Source organism: Drosophila grimshawi, unplaced genomic scaffold, assembly GCF_018153295.1.
Source record: "Drosophila grimshawi isolate 15287-2541.00 unplaced genomic scaffold, ASM1815329v1 contig_1367, whole genome shotgun sequence".
Lineage (NCBI taxonomy): Eukaryota > Metazoa > Arthropoda > Insecta > Diptera > Drosophilidae > Drosophila > Drosophila grimshawi.
Genome location: NW_025062889.1, coordinates 9,889,232 through 9,911,512, shown reverse-complemented (window position 1 = coordinate 9,911,512; position 22,281 = coordinate 9,889,232). Strand labels below are relative to the sequence as shown.

Here is a 22,281-nt window from a genome sequence, read left to right as displayed (position 1 = left end):
TGAATGAATTTCTGAAACTTGATATTTCTTATTATTTAAGAAAATATGCATTATAAAGTATTCGCAAAGTGAAATAAGAATAAATTTGCTTTTATTTCTAATTTATATTCTTTATTTCAATTCCTAATTCAAATTTCAATTACGAAATTTCCCAAAAATTGCCCACAAATCTCCAACATTCCCCAAACTGTGTTATATTAAAATTTTCGCTTAGCATAGTTCTATCAGTTTTGGGGTCATTGTGTATTTTCCCAAACTACTCGTTGCACTGCTTGAAAGGTGTGCGACTTGACTAACAGAGTTGTGGCAACACACAAAACAGTTGTGAGCGCATTGAGTCTTGACTCTGGCTGGCGCCATCTATGTGCCACGACTTAGCACAGCGCCAAATTTGAAGAAAAAAACAGCAAATAAATTTAATTGCAAATAATTACGAACTTTTTCCGTTTTTTCCTTTGTTTATTTGTGTAGCTGAACTTGTTATGGACAGTAATCCTGTTAATTGCATCGCGTTTGCTTTGTTGAATTCACTCAACTTGTCCGACAAGAAAAGCAGCAAGAAAAAGACATTTTTGTCGCTGGCCGATTGCAATTACGACAACAACAACAAGAACAACAGCAACGCATGCGTGACATTTTTGGGATATTTGTCGGCCGTTTTCCCTTCCCTTCCCACAAGCGAAAAAGAAACAGAATAGCTGCAAAATGATTTACAGCCATTAGCAAAAAAAGATGGACTCAGACTTTGACTCTGTTTCTCTCTCTCGCTCTAACTCTCGCTGTCCACGCTGGCTCTCTCGCTCCGACTTGCTCTCACTTCTGAATGAAGTGTGTTGGCAGAAGCTTGCCAAGGGGGTGGGTGGAGGGGATTCACTGCAGTTTTCGAGTGTTGGTCAATATCGAAAAAATAAAGGGACAGCCAGTGGAATAGGCCTGTGCAGGGCGCAGCGGGCAGAGAGGGGCGTGGCAACCGGTTTTTAGCAACTGCGCAGTTTTGGCTGCATTTTGTTCCTGCTGCTTTTTTTTCGCTTTTTTCCTGTGTGTTTTTGCTTTTTATTATTTTGGGGCGCTAAAAAGGAAAATCAGCCCAAGTTGCAACAAGAATCAGAGACGCCTCTGCTGCTGCTGCTGTTTTTGTTGTTGTTGTTGTAGCCGTCACCCAGATTATCAGGGAAACTGGAGTAACCAGTTTTTATTTTTTTTTGTGTTTTTTTTTGCGTGCTGTTTGCTTGTGGCATGCAACCTAAATATAGAACCGTATAACTTGCAACTTCGGCCACAAGCCACAAACTGATCATATTCCACGCCAACAAATTGCGATTGAATGTTGCCAAAATGACTGCAAATACAAATAAATTTCTCAAGTTTTAAAGTGCGCAAAAAAAAAACACAAAAGTAAACAACAACATTCGAAAATGATTTCATAGAATTTCGGCTTTAGCGTTTTCGTTTTTATCTTATCAGTCACACACACACACAACCACAAACACACACACATGCGCTGGCGCAAGTGCGCTATGTGTGTCTGTATGTGTGTGTGTTTTTTGTGTGTGTATTTTCACCTTTCGTTTACCTGTTGATTTCAGTTGCATTGCGCTCTCCAAAGCAACTCTTTCGCTCTCTCTCTCTCTCTCTCTTTCTCCCTCTTTGCTATCTGTTTGTGTGGGTGAGCGTAACCTGCATGCGTTCACTGTGTGTGTGTGTGTGTGTCTGGCAGCGACTTCAGCGCTGGGATCGTTTGCCTTCGGCTTCGCTTGTGCCATTCGTTTGAAAGCAACGATCGCGCGCTGTTGTCGTATTTTCGCTTGTCGCTTGGCATCGGGATTTATGATTTCGTCTATACTCCATTTACAGAACTTTAGTCATTTCTGCGTCATACGTGAATTAAAGTGTTAACAACAACAACAACAACCACAAAAGTGAGTGTTGCACAGTGCGTGTTTTATATTGATTATTGCTTATTGCAAATATCATGGCTAATACAATGACTTGAGTTTGAGTTTGAAACCGGCTTCATTAAGAGCTAAATGATTCATAAAGATCTCATTCGGCCTCAGTTTGAGCCATGGCCAGTTTTTTTCGGCTACCCTTTGTTGACTCACACAGCTTCTCAAAACAGAAAAAAAAGATATATTAAAAGCGATTTATGCTTGTGTGTGATTTGGCAACCAGCAGTGAGCCAACAATTGATTGTAGCGCAAGAGAGACACAGCTAAATCTACATTAAAATCCGCAAAAAGCAAAAGTGAAAAAGGCTATTAAAGAAATTAGTGAATAAACAAAAAAAATAATAATAAATATTGCATAACTGTTGTCATCGCACAAAAACCGCAAACCGTAAAACGAGTGACTTTAATTATCTGCTTATCGGCCATATTAACATTTGCGACTTTAATTACCGCCATCAGCTTGTTGAAGCTCATCAGTTCATCAGTCAGTCGAGCTGTGGAAAATAAACATTCGAAATATCATAGTATTAATTTCTTTTAGTACGAGTCGTTATTGCCCTATCGAAAATAATTTTCTTCATTTCCCTCTTTGTCCATTTGAGACAAAATGTTTTTGTTATTTGATTGAGTTACGCAGCGATTTATTATTTATTTATTTTGTTTCGTTTTTCTGTGTTGTTAGTTATGATTCTCTGTGTGCAACATGATTTAATTAAAATGTTGAAATTGTTTTTGTGGCTGTCAGAGTTTATTAAATGCGATATATTTGTTTATTTATTGATTATTACTTTTGTGGTTTTTTATTGATGTTGTTGGCTGTGTTGCTTAAATCGCTTGAGCTTTTTATGCAACACAACGCCAAAACTCAAATTTGTTTTATATATTCTGTAATATACACACATAAAAATACCATTTTTTTTTTTAAATATTTTTGTAAATATCAATGAAACATTTTTAAGTTGGCTGGGCATCATTTAATATTGCACCAGGGAATTATGATTGTTATTTCAAATTGAAGTTGAATTTAATTAAAATGCCCCAAATGCTCCCCCCCCCATAAAAGACATTGCACGATTTTTCGATTTCGAATGCTTTAATTTGATTTCATATCGACCTTGCAGAGACCCCATTTGAAGATGTTTTTTGTTTTTGTTTCTTATTTTTCACTGATAGACTGCTCTGGTATTACCCAATTTTTAATTACATTTACTAATAGATAGCTGCTTGGCTGTCTTTTCATATGATGTCATACGATGTGTTCTCCAGATACGAGTGTCTTTATTTTGCCAAACATATATTTTCAAGCTCTCCTGTCAGCCAGATAATTTGTTTCGCTGCTAATCTCTTAACTGATTAAAAGAATTCTGTTTTCTTTTTTTTTTTGCACCTGCAACCATTGAAAACATGTAAAGGGGGAATCATTTTGTACACTAATGGTCAAAAGAATAAGTACAATTTCATCATTTCACTTTACAGTGAGATATTTTACTTATTCTTTGAAACTATCATAAAAAGTATTTTGTATTTTTATTGTCACGATATGGCATTGCTATAAAGTATATAAAGCTAGTCTAATATTTAAGGGATACATCCAAATTCAGTCAAAATATGAATAATCGTTGAAATTAGGGAATGGTAGAAGAGTAGAATTAGGGAAGAGTATATCCCACAAATATTTATTTTATAATTTTAGAGTTTCTTTAGTTGTTTTTGAAGAATAAATTTACATTCTTTGTCTTAACACATTTGTAAGATTTTCAATAATTGCTTAAGTAGTGTAATTTGATCAAGTTATTTCTAATCGAGAATCAATCAATAGTCTCAATATAGGTTGATTACATGTTAATCTCCTAGACGAGCACACATATGTACTTGTTCCATTTCCTAATTTGGAGCCTTTCCAAAATACAAAGAAAAGATAAGCTTAAATGTGTTTTGATGTATACAATGAATGTTCTCTGTGGAGCTTATCATTTGCCCTTTTGGTGCGAACCAGCAGTTCCAGATTAAGGAATATTTATTACGGGAAATGAGGATTGAAATTCGGAAACGAAAGCACCTGCAACAATTGAAAACAAATGTTCGTTTGATGTTTCAATGCCTGCAGACGCTAGAAAGCAATGTAAACCAAATACAAACAATTAGCAAAATAACAAAATACATACACACATGTATACATATATACATATATATATATACATATATACTATATACATATGCAGACACATTGCGATATGCACAAGCCAAATCAACAAGAAGAACACAACTCAAACAGATTTTGCCAGCCGCTGCTTCTGTCGCTGCCGCTGCCTCTGTCGCTGCCTCCGTCTCTGCAGCTGCGGCTGCTGTTTTTTTTTTTTTAGTTTGATTTTATGGGGCTCTTCTGCTTTCGGTTTCTGCGTCGGTCGCAACGTCTGGGTGTAGACGAGTACAACATATAGCGGCCATATAGTTGAGCAAAAACACAAAGAAAAACACAAGATTGCCCAAGCAAAGCAAAGAAAGCACGCCCATCCAGATACCCTGTAGCCAAGGTTTTAACTCTCATGAGTCATAGATGTTGTATTCATTGAAAACATCGTGACTAGCTCGAAATATTGCACCGTTCAACATTAAAAAATGTATGTTAATAAAAAATAAATAATAATAACAAATAAAATCACATTTGCAATTGAGCATGCATTCTATGCATGCACAGAAAATGCTAAGTATGCAATTTTATGGACAATTGCTGGTTTTCTTCATTCAATTTGCACAGTTTATCAATATTATACCAATTACTACCACATCAAAATGCGATATCCGTTGATATTGATCCATAGTATATAGATAATGTCAGCAAAGTGTTTCTTATTTTTCCACTTCTCTTGCAAAAAATATATACTTTATTATTATCTACAAATTCTGTGGATTTCAAGAAACAAACTGAATAAAATTAATTAAGGACAACAATTTTGAAATATTGAAACGCAAGAGTATAAATTCTTTGAGCTGTCGAGAAAATCTTTTGTCTTATTTGTTTTATATTTATACAGTATGTGTATATATATATACATACCTTATGTGATGTTGAGTTTTTTTGTCTGCCTGTTGACATTTGCACAACTGCATGATACCCCTTTGCCGCCATTTTTAATGGGTCCAGGGTATATGAATACTGTGGCATGGCCCCAAAATGCAGGCAGCGTTGTTGACAGCGCCGTCGACTGAGACGCCGACGGAGGCGTAGCTGCCACTTGCTTGAAAAGATTTTTAGTTCGAAAAACCATTTCACATAAGAATTTTCGGTTTCGGTTTTTGCTTTAGTTGAGAGAAAATCGTCGCTTAGTTAACGTCGCCCCAAAAAACACCTCGAACAGACCGCAAAACAAAAAGTCAATCAATTAACGAAACCATCATCAGCAAAAGTGTGTATATAGATCACATGAATATCTATATTTATATATATATATATGTATATATGTATATATATATGTGTGCATGTTTATTTTGTACTTTCTATAAAATTCACTAGTGAATTCCAACATAAAACAAACAGAAAACAAGCAAACAAGAAAAAAAAGAGTTAATCAAATGCGTAACTGAGAGCTGACATCATCAGCAATAATAATAGTATCGATAACAATAATATAATACTTGTGTTATCAATCATCCAAATAACGTAATAAATCAAATTTCTCTTTCTCTCTCTCTCTCTTTCTTTTTTTTAGGGCTTAACTAGTGCTTGTGTTATTGTAAATAAATTTGTGTAAGTTTCTGTGCATGGTTTCTGAAGGTTAAACCGAAAACCCAACAACAAAATTATATATACACTCATTTAAATATATATATATATATATACATATAGATATAGATATATATATATATATATATATAGATATATATATAGCTAAAGCCCTTACGAAACAAAAAACTCGCGTACAAAAATTAACCAACCGTTTCGAATTCTTCTACAAAACAATAACAAAAAATATTATAAAATTTTCTTTTGGCACTCGCTAAACGGTGGCTATAAACAACAACAACAACAACAACAACAGCAGCGGTACCAGCAACAATAACAACAACAGCAACGACAAAAAGAGTGGCAGCAGCAAACATTTTCTGGATTCAAGAAGCTAGAAAATTTAGTACGTCGTATCAGTTTTGGCCAGATCACGGACACAGATACAGCGGACAGACAGCAACAGCGGCCGAATACAGATAAAATATATTCAAAAATTTTTAGAAACTTTTCAAGGTGAGTTTATTTTTAGCAACTTCGAAATGGCTGCGCGGATTTCTATCCGAAATTTTCTTTCTCATCTCCCCACAAACAAAAAAATATTTCTCTCTCTGTCTGTTAATTTTTGCGCTCTGCGCCGTTAGCTAGATACAGTATCTGCCAGATACATATATCGCTAATAGTTACGTCCCTCTCACTCTCTCTGTCTCTCTCTCTCTGTCTCTCTCTCTCTCTCTCTCTCACTCGTCACTGGCAAAATGCATTCATTATTTTTGCTGTTGGGGCCATAATTTAATTTGTAATATTAAAATAGTCGAGATTCTTTCGCGCTTGCTCGCTCGTATATTAGATAAATAGGCGCCAAAAAGATTATAATGTATCTCTAGGTCATCGTGAAATGTATCTTTGGACTGGTGTTGTAAACGTGCCTGATTCATTGCCCAATCGGACACTGTTTGACGGTTTGACTGTTTGGCAGTGAGTCTGTCTGTCTATTTGCATATATATATTCACATTATTTGACTGTACAGTTTCTCGATTTGCTTGCCTTTGCGTTTGGCAATTGCGTTTCTCTTCACTTTGCTTTCGAGTTCTTTTCTGCTTGATCTATTTTCAGCCAGCAGTCAGTCAGCCAATACCCCCCTCCCTCACCCTTCGTATTGCTATTGCTTTTGCCAATAGACTCACATCGCGTATACGCATTGCGCTTTGTCGCTGTTTCTGCCACACACAATACTCATACGTAATTCCAATTTTCATTTTCATTTTTCATTTTCCAATTCTGCCATAGACCACCAAGCAGACAAGTGATGTAACACCTCCGCCCACATCTGTGGCTTATACAATGTTTAAATGTTTATATTTGCAGCATTTGAAATTTGCTATTAGCCACGTCAATATCTTCCTTGCCCTGGCATTTCACACTAGTTCATATTCTCGCTTCACATTTGAAGTTTAATGAACTCTGAGATATCTCGTCGCAATCATTAATCAATCACCTCTGACATGCGATATTCATTTACTATTTTGTAGTTTTCTGTTTGATATTGAAAATTTCTCAGAGCATTTTTGGTATTCTTTGTGTATATCTGATTCATAGAATGATAAGGCTAATCGGAACTCGTTCGAACTTTGAGCGCTGCAATGAATCAAAGGGAACTCGAAATGTTGTTGCTGATAAGCTTCCAATAGCAATTCAAGGCGTCATTCATTTTGCCACTTCAGTCATTGCATGAATACTCATGAACAAGTGACGAGCTCTATAAAAGCAGTGGCAATTAGTATTGCGGCAATCGGATTGTATTTCCTGCCATTTGCAAATGCCAATGGGAATGTGAATGAATTGCTTTGTATGTTGCCCACTTCAGCGTATGTGTATTTTTATCAGTTGTGTGTAATTAATTAGGAACTCACAACTCAGAACCGAAGACGATGACGTCAGTTACGACTGGTGGGCTGGGGAGGGGGACAGCACTCGAAACTGCAATAAAACTAATGCAAATCAAGTCATAAATTACGGGCCAAACAGCAGGCGACTGTCGCCGAGACCAAAGAGTGCCAGAGAACAGTAGGGGGCAAGGGATGAATAGGGTGACAAAGGAGGAGAGGTGGAGAGGTGGAGAGGTGGTTGTGGTTTGTGGGTTGTGGGTTGTCTCTGCAATCGAGGAACTCGGGTCTGCGTAATGAGTGCAGAAAAAAAGCGCCACGCAGCGCTCATTAGAAACGTATTTATACAGGCGACGAATGACCGTCTGATTTCTCCTCCCTCCCTCCCTCCATAGCCACCCCCTTTCCCCTCCCCCTTCCTGGGTCTGTGCATCGCTGCTGTGCGTGACAATATTTCATGGCTTACAAGCATGCAAAAGTAGAACGAGTAGATTTTCATTTCGCAGACAACTTAAACGCCTCTCTAACGCCCTGAGAACCAGTTGTACTAAATGCTGAACTGCTGAAAGCAGATTGAAAAGTGTGCCTGGTTGTGCTTGAAAGGGGACGCTGGAAGGTGTGGCATGGGCGCGGCTTAATCTATGATACAGTTTGCCACCTGTATTATACACTTCGCACTTGTCGACTCCTGCTTTACATCTTCTACAAAACCAATATGCTCGACTACCTTTGGCAGCAGTGTATACAAATATAACATGCTCTACCAATTTCAGAGGAGCTTTGCATATGTTTTAATTATTGTTAACGTTGAATGCGAAAAATACTGCTTTGCAGTGGCAAAAAAAATAAATAAATAAAAGGAAAGGAAAAGAAAAAGAAAGAAAACAACCAAAACAATTTTGCAAGAATTTAACCTTCATGAACTGTCATGCTAGATTGCCTTCCATTTAAGTTCTCCCTCTCTCTCTCTCTCTCTCTCTGTCTCTCGCTCTCTCTCTCTCTCTCTCTCTGTCCCTCTCTCTCCCGCTTTCCCTCTCCCTTTACCTGTTTGGCTCTCTCATTTCTCAACTAATGTGCTGATGTGTGCATATTTTAGTTTGCCGTTTCGGTTTTCAGAGCTCGTGTGTCACTCAGAACATTGGCAAACAACGCGAACATTGCAAACAACATCAAAAGTCCATAATTAAACACGTAATAGCTTTGCGGTCTAACTTAAACGACTGCTTAATACTCTGGCAAATAGATCCTTCCTAAAAAGCAATATAGAAAAAGAGATTTTCTAAGAAATATATTTTAAGGTTTATATTTGGATGAAAACAGCTTAAGTTTCTTTCAATTGAGTTATTTACTTTGTCGTACTCCAAATCCAATTGGATTAACCAGCGACACACTTGCCCAAAACTGGTCATAAATATAGAGAGGGGCAGCGCGGAGGCAGTGGCAAGGGCAGGGGCAAGTGGGCTTACACAACTCGGTCAGCGAAATTTGACTGCAAAATAAACACGTCGCCCCTTCGCAATTACATAACAATCACAATGCGTTCAAAATAAACGCCCACAATAATCGCAACGTTGAAGACGATCAGATAAAGTTGTCTACAACAGCGCACCACCCCACCACACCGCAGCATGCCACACCACACCCCGCTCAGTGGTGCTGCCCAGCTGGTTTTTGCAGCAGACAAACGTGACGGGCAAATAAACAATTTTTGTCTCAACCGCAAAAGTCTCATTGAGATTGGTTTAAGTGTCAGTCTCTTTCTCTGCGTATGGCCGACTGACTGACTGACTGACTGGCTGACTGTCTGACTGATTGACAGACTGGCTAGCTTGCTTGTAAAAACCCGCATAAACAACAGCAGAGCACTGCAGCACTGATTGCTGTCGAACAGTTAACAAGAGCTATAAAAATTATAATAAAATATGATTATGTTGTTTGCAGTATAAAAACGTGCTCTTTGCAATTTCCTCATTTTCAAATGATAGAAAATCTATTTTCAAACATACAAAAATAAATTTTGTTAATCAGATATTTTATTTACTTTGTAGACGTTCTTGAATGGACTCCCAACAGAAAAAAAAAAAAATATATAAATGTGTATTGTTGGTTAAGAAAATGAGCCAAAAATAATGTGTTATGTTAATGTATTCAAAGTGAGTGCAACCTTTGATATTTGTATTGTGGGGCTTTCGGTGGCCTTCGTCAAGTTGAGTTGGTGCAAAACATAAATCTATTTATTTGTACAAGATTTCAATTTATTTTTACCACCACCAACAACTATTTCGATCGACAATTCGCATAGACGTCAATGCCAAAGTCACATATCAAATTTGATTGTCACATTTTTTGTACGCATTTTTTGCTTTTCATTTTTGTTGTTTTGTTTGACAACCAACGAAAGTGAAAGAGAACCATCTCAATGAAAATTACTGGCGTCGCTTCCATTTACCGAGCAGACCTCGCCAATTTGTCCTTACCCTTGTCGGTTCGCTTCTTGCTGAAGAAGGCCAGTGCGGAAATTGGGCGCAACGATTGCAGACAGCCAGCGAAATTGTGCTTAGCATAAGCACTACGTATGAATATTATTCCAATATATACACACATATACGTATATCATACATAATTTCTATAAATTGTGCCAGCAAAAATATCTTTCAATGAAAACGAAAATACTGCATATATAAATTGTATGTTTTATACTTTACTGGGCCTAAACGGCACGAAAATAAATTATAATTTGCACACGACTTGCCGAAAAAGCAAAATCATCCAAAGAAATGTTCAAATCGTGTAGGCGTTTGACAGTCGTATTTTTCTTCTTTTCTTCTCTTTTTTTTTTCTTAACGGCAGCTGCAAATTCTATATGAATAATTACGATTAAATAATGCCATTTGACAGATGCAGACAGATTCCCAAAGAAATTCTATGGCCATTGACTAGTTTGAAGTGCATCCCGGTTATTGCAGCAGAACAGCTCGGATTACCAGAGAATCACAAATGAGAAAAGTGCTCAAATTGACACAAAGAACAGCCGGCTTTGACACTTGAAATAGTTGTTGGCTGAAAAATATATTTTAAGTAGACCGAACAACCGAGCAACATACGCAGCAACAAATGCTGCGGGGCGCTTTTGGTTGGGAGGGGCGGAGGTGTTTGTCGTTTGACACTTGTCGACGTCCATTAAACAAACTGACAAATTGGAAGTGCTGCCAGCTCTAACATAAAATGTTTGTCGCAACAAACAGGGGGGCAATGAAACAGGTGTACTCAACTATATGTATACCCTGTATACATTGTTATATGATACATTTTACAGATAAATTTCATTTTGATTAATATGCAGCCATCCACAAGATGCTTGGCACGCATCTGTGCAGTGTGCGTTGTGTCTTGATGTGGCATGGTTAACAAATTCATTTAAGTGTTTTCACTGTTGCCATTACAAATTTGCCAGAGCCGCCTTTTTGCCGTGTGTAAAAGCCAGCAATTTGTCAACTTAATTGCTGCACTTTGTAAACTGTCACAGCATCGACAACGAGCCAAAGCACAGCCAGGACAGGACGACTTGGATAGGACACCCACTCGAAGGCAATGCCATTGCTTGTATCTGTGCCTCTGCCTCAGCCTCAGCGACTGCCACTGCCACTGCCTGTGTCTGTGCCGCTGTCTGTCGGCAACTGCCTCGTTTGGCAGCCAATTGCCTTGGCCAATTTTTGGTGGGTGGGTGGGTGGCATGCAACAAGTGTTGAGCGCCTGCAGCTGGTTGCCATAACTCAAATATAGGCTCCCATAAATGTTTTCCAAATTTGATTGAGAATTATGGACGGCCTTATATAGCGAGTTGCATAGATAAGCATGTGTGTATGTATGTGTAAGCATGCCACTTAAGCCTTTTGCATGCCACAAGAGCGGCTTATCAGCATGCCCCAATCTAGCGCATGTCACAGCGACAGCAACTAGTTAAGACCAGTGCCAATGCCAGTTAGATCAGGATCAGATTTAGCCAGTTGTCAGTTGTCTCCTGCCTTTTGTCTGTAAGCTGGCCAGGTGATGCATCTGAGTCCGTGCAGCACATTTGCATATATGCAATTGCATTTCGGTTAATTGCATTTTGTTTGCATTAAAGCCACAAATTATGCACAAACGGTAATTAAAACTAGTTTTAAATTAATTGCATTTGTATATGTTAAATCAAATGGCAAAATGCATTTAACTGACTGCATAATGAGGAAGGCATTTCTCTCTCTCTCTCTCTTTCTGTTTCTCTCCCTCTGTGTCGATCTGTCTGTCCCACTCTCTGAAATTTGCATCTTTCCTGTTGTGATTCCTCAGTGATTGGAGTTAATCAGTTAAGCCATATTTATTTAATATGTAGCATGCAGTCAGTTGCAATCATAATAATCCAACAAGATATTAAGCACTTCTGACAATGTGTTTTGCACTATCAACATCAATTTGATAAACACATCAAATGTTCATTTTACATACGTAAAAACTCCACAAATGTTCTGCATAAAGAAATAGGTATTCGAAAAAAAAACGGATAATTGAATAGTTTTGTGCGGCTAATTAAATAAGCTCATTGGTAATTACGCTTTAATAGCTGAAAGAACTAATATGGCATTAACTATTTCCGTGGCAGATTATATATTTGCATTATTTTCAATTTTGTTTTTTTGTTTTAACATTGTTTAATGCTGTGGTTGAAACAATGACATAAAATTTAATTTATGGGATTTGTTTTTTGATTGTTTTCCGTTTTTATTTATTTTTTATTATAATTTTTAATTATTTTGTATATGTGCGGTGCAGCGTTTTTCATGGATTTGTAAATAACGAGATTGTGATATATTTAAGCGAAATTTATGGCACACAAAAACCAATCTCGACATACAACATTTTAAAGTCAATTTAAATATAAAATGAGCCTCGACTGATTGACTGATTGAGCTTTGCTGAACTGATATATCTTTTTAAAGCATAAGACGAGGCTAGTGGGCAATTGAAGTGGTCAAAGTTTGAATGGATAAGACTTCCAAAAATAATTACATTTTCCATAAATAGAAAAATGATTCAGTTTTATGCATAATGCATTAACTTATCGCCAGTGCCGGCATTGACCGTTTTGCAAACATACAGTAAAAGATAAACAATAAGAAATAAATGTGCAATTTAATTAAACAGATGTCGAACACAGGGAGACGAAAGAACAAACGGAGTGTTTTGAACAACAACAATTTGTATTCATTTTATTGTTTTTAATATATTTTTCGATTGCTTCAATTAATCCATATATTTATGCATAAATATTAAAATAGTTTAGGCCTGAGTGAAAAATAGCGTTTAAATTTTTGCATTATTCATTTTTAATACAATTGCAAAAGTGTCATATAAAATTAAAATAGATTTTCAGTTAAAATTTCGTTTAAGTATGAAATTTGTAACGAAATCAAATTGAAATTTATAATATAAACGCCACGCACAAAAATTAATTATTAATTTTTTCTATCTTTTCCGATAAAAACGATATTTCCATTTGATGGAATAATTATAAATCTACCCCATGACCGCATTAATTATGTGCAATCAAAATATGCACATACTAAGCTCGTCTGTGTATCAATTTACATATTGCCAGAGTAGGTAATGGTAATTTGTTGCCAATAACAGCAAAATGCCAATTTCCATTTTTTTTTTTTTTTGAGATACACATCTGATAATTTAGTTAGAATAACTCCTATAGTAATAGTATTATTTTGTTCTGCCAAAAAAGCCCGCATTTGGCTTTTGGCAAAGTTTTAAACTTAAAGTTCTATCAAAGGTATTATCTGATAAACTGGCAAACTTTACAGTTTACAGTGCTGTTGGCGTCCAGTGCAAGTGTATTAAAAATTATATAGAGTAAATTGTAATCATTGCAAACTTGTGCACTTTCAAAGGACAGACATGGATTACATTGTGGTAATGAACTTATCACACGCCTGTCTGACTCCGAGTGGGCTCCGGACTATCAATGCCAGCCAGTCAGGCAAGACTAAAGGCAGAACACAGACAGAGAGCGAGAGAGAGAGAGATAGAGAGAGAAAGAGAGTGTGATGGGTAGGGGGCAAGAGAGAGTTGCCCACCCACCTGTGCAGCAGCTGTTGCTAGCGAGGATTGTGACAAGTCAAGGTGAACAGTGCGTGGCCATTGCCCGAACAGATATAGAACGGAGAGCACAAGAGATGTGCTAAGCAAAACTTTAAATGATTTACAAAGACATCTACGACTAACTGACTGACTGACTGACTGGCGGACAGACTGACTTACTGACTGACCGACTGACTGACTGGCTGTTCCATAGCAACTCAAATTGGCGCATTCTCAATGTCACTTGCATTGCGTGTTGGCGTCGCTTTTAGACGTGCTCTTTGCGGCTCGCCAGTTGACAGAGCACTCGAAAGCGCCAAGAAGCAAAATAATCACACAGAAATCAACTAAAACAACACACACAGGCGAAAGCAAGGTGTTACTTTTGTCAGCTCTCAGTTGAGAGTGTGTGTGTGCTATGCAAAATATGATGCAAAAAATGTAAACGCAAAATGTCAAGCGAAATATTACGTATACGCCATATCCAACGCACAGCTAAAAACTGAAAGTTAACAGAGAATGCAAAAAAAAAATAAAAATACTTTTCGAATACTCAAGTGTTTTGATGGACTGCCACATGCAGAATACTTCCATATGTTGTTGTTGTTTGCTGTTGTTGCTGCTGCTGAGTGAAAAAACTTTAGCGTTTTTGCAGCGCTTGATAAGCGCCGCACACACAGCAAAAAGTCGTCGAGCCGTTGAGTTACGCCCATTTAGCACGCGCATTGCATTAGACAGACTGAAGAGCAACAGCCAACAGCCAACGACCAACAGCCAACCAGTAGCAGCAGAGTGGTCCATGTCCTGGTCGGAGTTGCATCACGCACACACATGACGTCACGTGCATGTCACGTCACGTCGCATCAGCGGATGCCTTAGCAATGGACAAAAGCGAAAACACTAAAGCGAAAAAAAACAAACAAAAAAAAGGAAGCAAAACTAAAAATCTCTCAACTCCCGACACAACTTCAGATTCACTTTAGCCAAAGTTTAGTTCGGGCAATGCCAACAGAAACGCGTCGCAAAAAAAAACAAGAGAAAAAAGTTGGCGAGCGCAAAAAAAAAAAGGCAGCCGCAGTTTGAAGTGTACGTGAAATTTGCATAAATGCGAAATCAACGCGTTCGCTACTTGCCGACTGACTGGCCCCTGGGACTAAAGAGATCCAAACAACACACACACACACACAACTACACATGCATGGCAGTGTGTGTGTGCGTGTGTATGTGTGTGTGTGTGGTATTTTGCATGGGTTGTTATTTCATGTCAGCCTCAATAGCGGCTGCAGCGTTTTTCCCTAATTTCCCCTTGACAGTTAGTGGGTAAATGTCGCAGCGATGACACGTCACACGACAGCCCAGAGCGAGTTATACACATAGAGTGGGAGATCGAGAGAGACAGAGAGAGAGCGGGAGAGAGAGAGAGAGAGAATCACACATAAGAAACTTCACTTTTCTTTGGCCCAAAAAGTCAACATCAACAGCAAAAGCAACAACAGCCAGCAGCAGAATATAAATTAAATAAACTGGCAAGTAGTTTTGCTGCTTCGTATGGTTTTGCTGAATGCAACTCGGCCACTTGAGGTGCACACTCGTTGCATTTGCCTTGTCCCCATGCACTTGCAACATCTCTGGTTACTCCCTGCAAGATGGGAGATCTCGTTTGGTTTGGCACTCTAGAAACCTCTGGCTCTGGCACTGGCTCTGGCTGTGGCTCTGGGTCTGCCTTGCGTGCTGGCACAGGGTCGAGTGGCTTTTAATGAGCTGTTGCATATGCAGTTTATTAATGTGTTGAAAATCCCCCAACAGCAACAACAACAACAACAACAATGAGGCCAACAAAAACAAAAACAAAATGCCCACAGTCCGAATGTGCTTTTACGGTTTGTTGTTGTTGTTCTTCTTCTTCTTCTCGTTGTTGTTGTTGTTGTTTTTTGTGGCATGCCAGACCAAAGTTTGTCTAACTTTGAATTTGTTTAGGGCCATAAATTATTCAAAACCTCTTACAGTTGCACCACTTGCAATTAGGGAGTCTCATTAGAGCTAAAGATTTTTCAGTATTGTGTTGATTTTCTTCTGCTCGATTATTTTAGTATTAAAAGAATACAATCACAATTGTTTAAACATTTCTTAAAAGCTACTTTATGCAAATGGTTATTATTGATAGTTTTTGATTATATAAATAATTGTGTATGGTTGAAAATAAACTCTTAGTTGTGGTGATTAAGTTTCTTAGTTATCTCTGCCTGCTTATCGAAAAATCCATTATCGTGAATATAAAAATTCATCTGCAAAAAAGAAAAGCAATGGGCCAAAACGTGAATTGTGTGCCACCCTCAAGCCACTGAGATACCCTGTACTTTGGCAAATTTCAGCTAAGCACTGCTGACACAATCATTTCAACTCTTGATTGTGATTTGCCCCTTTCGTTGGTTGAATATACCCAGTCGAATAAGTCGATGGAGAGCATGAAGTACTCAAGCATTGTGCAGCATTATGAAAAAAGATTTTGAGCACCGTGCGAAATCACCAAACCGAATTGGCGTTCCAGTTGCCATGCCCCCCTCGTTTGCCACCCGCCGTCACCCGCATGACATCATCGGCGTTAAAAGAGGCAACGATCCGCGGTGGACAACTGAGTGGATGCCTCAGTTGGTTTCGGTTTCGGTTTTCGTTTCGTTTTGGTTTGCTTTCTGAGGTTTCGGTTTGATTACGTTTGGCTTCTAATCTTTGCTTGACTTCTATTCTCATTGTGGTTGCCAATGTTGTTGCTGTTGCTGTTGTTGTTGTTGGTGTTGCTCGATTAGGGGCCGGTCGGTCGGTCATTCGCTTTATGCGGGTCAACAAAATAATGGTCGAGCCGAACTATTGGGCAGTTGGAACGAGAGCCGGTCAAAGCTAAACGAAAAATGGCTAATGGCTATAAATATGTTTGTCTCAGAATCAATTTGATGCTTGTTTTGTTTTTTGGTTGATGGAATTTCATGTGCGCTCTGCATAGTTCCATTCAATTTCGTAAGGCAATCGGCTTAAATGTTCTGGTTTTCGGCTCCATGCGAGCCATGATATGCTATGTTTAAGAAATTATTCAAATAATATTTCATGCAAAAAGCCTCGCCCAAAAATTATATGCACACATGTCAATGCCATAAATCTCCAAAACTACCCAATGCAAATTGATTTGTTGCTGTCCCTGAATCAAATAAAATGAAATGCAACGGCTGTTGTGACGCAGATCATGAGGGGCAGGAGCAGTGTATAACTGAGGCATGTAGTTGCGCAAAAAAAACAAAATCCAGGAGCGGACTCTATGCATATTTTATTGGTCTGACTACAACGTAAAGCTACTCCACACGTTAAGCTCTTACCTTTCCTCTCGTGCGAGAGAATGAGGGAGAGAGAGAGAGAGAGAGAGGGAGACTGAGAGTTTGCCATGGATGGTTCCTTTAAAGTCAGCAATCCGCTCCTGACTTGCAACTCTTAGCTCAAAGTGAGTTTCCGGTCATTTGACGAGTGCAGTTTGTCATTGGAGGCACTGATGGATGTTTCCTTAAAACTTGGCAATCCGCTCCTGACCAACATTAATACCAATACCAATAGCAATAGCAATACAAATACGAGTACCAATGCCAGCGTCAACAGCAATAATAACACCAACTACAACACCAACACAACAACAATAATCGCCATGCAAAATCAGCAGGCACAGCATGACGAATGGCAGTGTGTCGGCTGCTCTCGACTGGATATAAATAAATTTTAATTTGCCAATTGTGTGTAAAACTTATTAGCGATAAGTTTTGTCGCTGCTGCAGCCACAGCCTGTCACACGTACACAGTCGTACACATTTGTATCTACATGCCACACACACACAGAGGACAAGAGCTTTGTTTGCATATTTTTGTGCAAAATATCTGACTGTGTTTCGCATGAGGAAATAAAATACGTGTATCCGTTGCTAGTCAGCTGGCATTTGGATATTAGTCATAAAGCTGCAATGAATTGGGCATAAGCTTATTAATGATATCTGTAAGCCGTTGGCCGGCAAATTAATTCTGACAGGCAGCAAAATTGACGTTTCCGTTCTTCGACTCCACTGCATTTTTGTCTGCACTTTTTTCTGCATATTCCTTAAACATATGTCCAATATTGTTGGTTAGATTAGGTTATGCTGATTGCTAGCAAGGTAGGCAGACCCCAGGACAGTGACAGAAGAAGTGCTGAACCAATTTCTATTCTTCTTTGCCAAGACAACTTTTACAGAGAGGAGTGGACAACTTAGCTGCATGATTGCCTATCCAGTGCGACAGTGTTGCTAATGAACTAAAGAGTTGTTGAGTCAACTATCAGAATTAGTATTCAGTTGGATACTCACCGACCTATCCATATGTTTTTGGTTAGCCCATTAAGACCCATTTCTAATGCCAGTAATTAGCCAGTAACACACACACACACACACACACACACCCGCACACATCCTGATGGGGACTTGCACTCGTAACTGACTTGAATCACAGGATCCACTCAGCTGGCGTTTATGTTTGCACACTTTCGGTTTGTGGCGCGTTAATGCTGTGTGTCGGGCACTTGGCGCAGCTCTTTTTGGCTTTTCACATTTATTTAATATTTTAATTAAATTATTTCAGTGCATGTGCATACGTTGCTGGCTCAGCCCAGTCTAATGGGCCAACTTCACATGGCGGCAAAGCATTTACATGCAAATGCTGCCGTGTTATGGGCCAACTTAAGGCGCCAGTACACACATCTCCCACATACACACACACAACACACACACACACACACACACACATGTTGTGCATGTTGTGTGGACTTCTCAGATCGAGCTGGTGCCATTACCACCCGCACTTAACGTTAATTAAACTGCTGTGTGTGCTAAAATGTGTCTCTGTCTCTGCCTCCACAAAATGTCTCTCTCTTTTTCTGTGTGTGTGTGTGTGTGTGACGCAACTGCCTGGCATATTCTGCAAGTGGCCGTAGACTCGTTGCCGTGTCCTTGTCCTTTGTAGCTGGCAGCTGCTGTCGTTTTAATAGCTTAATGTAGTTACTTCCACTTTGAGTGTCTTCCTGCCATGCTGCATCGAGCCAGCCAACAACCAACAGCCCGGGCCAACAGCTGTGGGTGTTAGCGTGCCGGGCGGGGGTGGTGCAGTGGGTGGGGGAGGTGTGTGTTTCTTCCTCTTTTTTTTTGTGTTGAGCATAGGTTTTTGGTGTGCGTCTTTGCTAATAAAAAACACAACACTCAGCAAAATTGTTATGCAGCAAACTAAATCAACAGACACACACAAGCACACACATTACACACACGAACACTCACACACACATATGCTGTACAAATTACACAGCAGCCATGACGACTATAACCAGGAAAAAGCCATGTAAGCCACACTTACACAGACAACTGGCCCCCGGTTGCATGTGCACTCAATGCGTGCATTTTTTGCACACACTGTAGAGTTGCTGCTAGATGAGTACCATTGGCGATGCAGGGGTGCACAGAGTGGCACAGTCTGTATGCGCGATATCTAACAAAGTTTAACTCGTTTTATGTTTATGCCCGTCTTCAGCTCAATGCTAAAGGGTATATTGATACCGCTGCTCTACTCGAAGTCAACGCATTTGACTGCCTCTCTTACTTTGACCAGCTCTGCCTCTGTCTCGATGTGAGTAAGGGTATTTTTATGGTGTACTCATCTGAATTTTGTTTGCTGTTAGAAGTAGTTGTATCGTAGGCAAAAGTATGTTGGCAGTTTGGCACCAGAGAAGACTTTTTTGCATGCGAGAATGCGCTGGCAGCTGCAGATGCCACAGAGAACAAGGCAACCCAGATACGACGAGGACAAGGATTAGGAATTGGGCGGGTTTGTTGCTAGGATTACCATGTTGTATGCGAATGCATGCATGCCTGAATAATGCCTTTATTAGTGGTGCCCAGAGGAGCTCGAATCGTGTTGGTATTTTTCCAACATATTTCAGTTGTTGTTGTTTTTGGCAGTTGCTTCGTTGATTTTATATTCATTAATTAGTCGTCTACGTGATATCAAGTATAGTCCCACTATGAATGTCTCCCATGTTGCGGTTGTCGCATTGTATTCTCACCTACGTGTCGCTTTATTCTTCTTCTATTTACAGCACCAGCAACTACAACAACAAATTCCGGCTTAGTGCAATACGAAAATGGCCCAACCACAATTGCTGCAAATCAAATTGTCACGTTTCGATGCCCAGCCCTGGGGATTTCGCCTGCAGGGCGGTGTGGACTTTGCCCAGCCTCTGTTAGTGCAAAAGGTGAGTGCCACGCCCACACTACAAGAGGGCGAAGTATGTTACACAGATTCAATTATGCTCAGATTTACTTTAATTTCAACTGCTGCCCACAAACAGTTGCCAAATGGAATTTATGTGTAAAAATTGGATGGAAAAACGCTTGAAAAAAGATAGCGAAAAGCAAAAATAAAATTGTTGGCTGAAAAGTTAATTAATTCGGGCATTTAAATGCTGAGTTCCTTTCGCAGACAGTACCCACGAAAACTGAATAAAAATAAGGTATTATGAAGTTGTTGTAATTAGAGCTTCAGATACAAAATTTGCTAATTAAGGTTTTGTACAGATTAAAACTGGATATTAACTACCTAAAATTACTTCAATTTTAAATCATGTATTTTTACGTGCAACTCTATATAAATTTTAATTATTATTTTAATGCTCAACAATTTTATGAAAAGTTAACTACGAATGTGTGTTAGGACTGGGTACAGGGTATTTTTTAAAAATAAATTTGTAGCTATTTGCTTTTTTGCGTTCGGCTTTTGCGCACGGAACGCAAAAAGTTTTACCAATTATTTTCCAACAAAATTTCCTTTGCTGCCATTTTGGATATTTGGTCTGCTCACATATATGTATATGTGTGTATATGTTTGTGCATACATATATGCATTATATATTATTCCTAATAATTTTACATATCCGGCGACACGCATGCGAATTTCAGCAAAACACTTAAATCTTTTAGTAGCCAGAAGGGTGCTTCTTCTTTGCGTATTTATAATGAATATTTATCTACATATCTATATTTATACACTACATATCGACAAATGTACATAGTTTTTATTTATTTATATTTTTTTATTTTTTTTTTTCGATTGTGCGACTTTTATTAATTTCAGCTTGTGGCAGTTAATGTTTGCCATGAGAAAAAACGTGTCTGCGATATGAGTTATGAGATATGAGTGAAATACAGATGTGAATTTGAGTTATGGTCTAGATTATGTTTATGGCTTATACCAACTGGGTCAGGCCGCAATTGGTGCATTATATATTTTTGAATAGGCCACAAATCGGTAATTAAGCATTGCTAGTTAGTAGCTCTTGAAAATTGGAGTGAGAGAGAGAGAGCATTAGACTTAAGTGGCTTTGCTTGTTTGCAGTCACTGAATCTCGACAAGGGCGTTCAAAGCGGCGTTTCAGCAATTCAAAACTAATAAAGTAATTCAGTTTTCGAAACTATTTTAGGGCCAATCTCACGCCATTTGAGTTTGAAGTGTTTGAAGTGAATGCTTTTGATGCAATTGCAATCGAATGACTGCAATTTGGGAGCATTCGAACTCGCACTCAGCCATGCATCCGAGTGGACACATGAATCATTGAATGACATTGACCTCCCATCCAGTTCCATTCACTGACAGAGTTGTTGCGCTTGACCAAAATATGGACTATGACAAACTGAGTTTCACTTGCGCTACAATCATGAGTGTATTTTTGGATTATTCGAGTTTGACGTGAATCAGCTCAATTCCGATAAGTGCTTTCCGCATAATAAAATTAATAATATGTGTTTACGAACTGCTCTTCAACAGAAGCTCATTGTCAACATTTCTTTCTGATAACATTATAAATAGTCGGTGATAAAATGTGTGCCTTAATTCCATTTGAAGCAAATGAGAAGTGGGTGAATTTGAGAAACATTCTATTTTGTTATTATTGTTCATCGCAGTGGGGCAGCCACAACAAAGCTTTGGTAATTGTTTAAGCGTGACAGCAATGTGCCAATGTGTAAATATTTTATTATGCCACACGGAATTTATTTCGTTGACATTTTCAAAACGCCACCAAAAACAACAAATTTATGTTTACTTTGGCATTACAAATGAGTTCAGCTGCTAATGGCGGAAAAGTGGGCGTGAATGGGTGCAGGTCGTAGCATTTAGTGGACCGAAGGTAATGGGGACGTGGGTCTGTGAGCGATTTCAATACAAATGCGCAATTTCTATTTAAACAGCCGTTTCAGTGGGTTGACTTGTGTCAATGCTGTGCCACTCTAGCAGGGGCAAAGTGACATTTTAAACCGATTCCATTTAAAAGCTGCACAATAATTGCGGGGAATTATTGAAAATACATAAAAAATATATATATATATATAGACGAGTTTCATCCAGCAATTTACCGATTTTATAGTGCGGCTACAGAGCATTGCATATTTTAATTGCTCTTTAAATTAAGGCTGTAAAATGCATAAAACGTTGCCCAGTCGTCAATTAGTGCATAAAATAATGACAATGCATGCTGACGTCAATTAA

General features: G+C 38.6%; 1 protein-coding gene across 29 annotated transcripts in view; it reads left to right on the top strand.

Moving 5' to 3' along the window:
- The first annotated feature begins 5,240 nt into the window (after positions 1-5,240).
- LOC6559091 (PDZ and LIM domain protein Zasp) overlaps positions 5,241-22,281 on the top strand; it is a 58,997-nt gene continuing 41,956 nt past the window's right edge. For 20 of the 29 annotated variants that reach the window (XM_032734010.2, XM_032734004.2, XM_032733997.2 and 17 more), the window contains exons 1-4: positions 5,259-5,356; positions 5,660-5,697; positions 5,990-6,189; positions 19,838-19,993. In XM_032734010.2, the coding sequence (XP_032589901.1) occupies positions 19,883-19,993 (111 nt within the window). In that variant the 5' untranslated portion in view covers positions 5,259-5,356; positions 5,660-5,697; positions 5,990-6,189; positions 19,838-19,882. Of the gene's footprint in view, positions 5,357-5,659; positions 5,698-5,989; positions 6,190-19,837; positions 19,994-22,281 lie in introns of all 29 variants that reach the window. The other 9 variants (XM_032733998.1, XM_043216345.1, XM_043216346.1 and 6 more) reach the window with 5 other exon arrangements.